This window comes from Artibeus jamaicensis, unplaced genomic scaffold (genome assembly GCF_021234435.1).
Source record: "Artibeus jamaicensis isolate MK-2021 breed Jamaican fruit bat unplaced genomic scaffold, CSHL_Jam_final contig_1022, whole genome shotgun sequence".
Classification (NCBI taxonomy): Eukaryota; Metazoa; Chordata; class Mammalia; order Chiroptera; family Phyllostomidae; genus Artibeus; species Artibeus jamaicensis.
This window is the reverse complement of record NW_026521197.1, coordinates 1-2,129: the sequence shown is the minus strand read 5'-3', so window position 1 is coordinate 2,129 and position 2,129 is coordinate 1. Positions and strand designations below refer to the sequence as shown.

The 2,129-nt window shown below is 39.7% G+C and overlaps 1 protein-coding gene across 1 annotated transcript; it reads left to right on the top strand.

Moving 5' to 3' along the window:
• Window positions 1–998: 998 nt before the first annotated feature.
• LOC128626868 (olfactory receptor 4A5-like) lies at window positions 999–1,946 on the top strand. The gene has a single exon (XM_053661934.1). It carries the CDS (start codon window positions 999–1,001, stop codon window positions 1,944–1,946), a length of 948 nt encoding a protein of 315 aa, XP_053517909.1.
• The last annotated feature ends 183 nt before the right edge of the window (window positions 1,947–2,129 follow it).

Genomic DNA, 2,129 nt, shown 5'->3' with positions numbered 1-2,129 from the left:
CAAAGCTCCATTTCTGAGCACTCTCAGTACCTTGGAAGAATTATAAATACAACCATGTCTCATTGTCTTCTACCTCTCTTTTCAGTGCCTGTGTTTTCCTTCCTCAATACCTAGGCAACCCCAAGAGTTTTGCAAAAAAAAATAATACCCTCTGGTAACAGAAGAGTTCATGATAGCCACCGGTCAGTGAATTTCAAAAATATTTGGTGAGAATCTATATGGTGTCTCTGTGTTAAGGGGTATAGGATAGACAAAGATTACATTGAGAAAATTACAACTTCTTCAAGAACTGATAGAAAAAAAAAAGGAAACCAAAAAGTTGCAGAGAGTGACAGAGTCTAATTTAGTAATTGCATTAGGGAACAATGTGCTAATTATGTCATGGTTGGATACAGACCTGTCAGTGGAAACTTATTGAGAATCCATGAAGACTGAACATCCTTGAGACAGAAAGGACTGAATACCAAATAGCAACTTATCATAGTATTAAGTGAGTTATTCTAAAAGAGACATTATTTTTGGTGCTTCATTAATTATAGTATAAAGATTCTCACCATGAATACTACCAACTCAGAGGCTTGACTCATGCCAATTTATTTAGAGATTTTTTTTTGCCACCATCTGAGAGTAAGTCATTATTGACTTGATGCCCAGGACTGACAGTTTAACTAGGCTTTATTAAAGATACTACTTGCTGTGGGGCCTTTGATGCTTTCTTGGTCAACAATCCACTAAGACTGAGAGGGTAAACCTCTTACTTGTAGCCAAAACAAAATCATGTGAGGAGAAGCACAATTGGCAAGGGAAGGTGTAATTGGCTACTAGGAAGAACTTATAGATGTTCAGCAAAACTTTATTGTGTGTAAACCCCTGTAGAAGATAAAATAATGAATATGTACTCCAAGATATAATTAATGTATTCATAGTTCATTCACCATTTCATTACAGGTGCCTTCTCCGGACCTCTCATCCTAGAAACAGGCTTTAAAGAAGACTAAATGGGACACAGTAACAATGTGACAGATTTTGTCCTCCTGGGCCTCACTCAGGATCCTGGGGGCCAAAAGGCATTATTTGTCATATTTTTACTCACTTACATTGTGACAATGGTGGGCAACCTGCTCATTGTGGTGACTGTTCTTGCCAGCCCCTCTCTGGGCTCCCCAATGTATCTCTTTCTGGTGTATCTGTCACTCATGGACGCAGCATATTCCACTGTCATTTCACCCAAATTGATCATAGACCTACTCTGTGGTCAAAAGACAATTTCCTTCTCAGCTTGCATGGGACAGCTCTTTCTGGAACACCTTTTTGGAGGTGCTGAGGTCTTCCTTCTGGTGGCCATGGCCTATGATCGCTATGTGGCCATCTGTAAGCCACTGCACTACATAACCATCATGAATAGAAAGGTTTGCATCCTGCTGTTGGTGGTGTCCTGGGCTGGAGGTTTTGGTCATTCTGTGGTCCAACTTGTCTTTGTGTACAACCTCCCCTTCTGTGGCCCCAATGTTATTGACCATTTCACCTGTGACATGTACCCACTATTAGAACTCGCCTGCACTGACACCTACTTCGTAGGCCTCACTGTGATTGCCAATGGTGGAGCAATCTGCATGATCATCTTCATTTGTCTACTAATATCCTATGGAGTCATCCTAAGTTCCCTTAAAAGTCACAGTCAGGAAGGGAGGCACAAAGCCCTGTCTACCTGTGGTTCCCACATCACGGTGGTTGTTCTCTTTTTTGTTCCCTGCATTTTTATGTATGTTAGACCTGTTTCTAACTTCCCCATTGATAAATTCTTAACTGTGGCTTATACTGTTATCACTCCCATGTTGAATCCTCTAATATACACTTTGAGAAATTCAGAAATGACAAATGCTATGAAGAAACTCTGGTGTAGGAACTTAGCTATCGATAGTCTGGGAATGTGTCATTCATATTGAATGCACTTGTTACTAATTCTGAAACAACAAAGAGGCAGTTCATTCTAACAATGGATGACTTAGTCAACTCAATGCATTCTCTTGGGATGCTTTTCTTTTTTCATAGAAGGTATCAAAAGTAGAGGCAATTACTCATTGAGGTTAGAATCAATCTAATACAGAAATATGGAAGGATGAATAAAA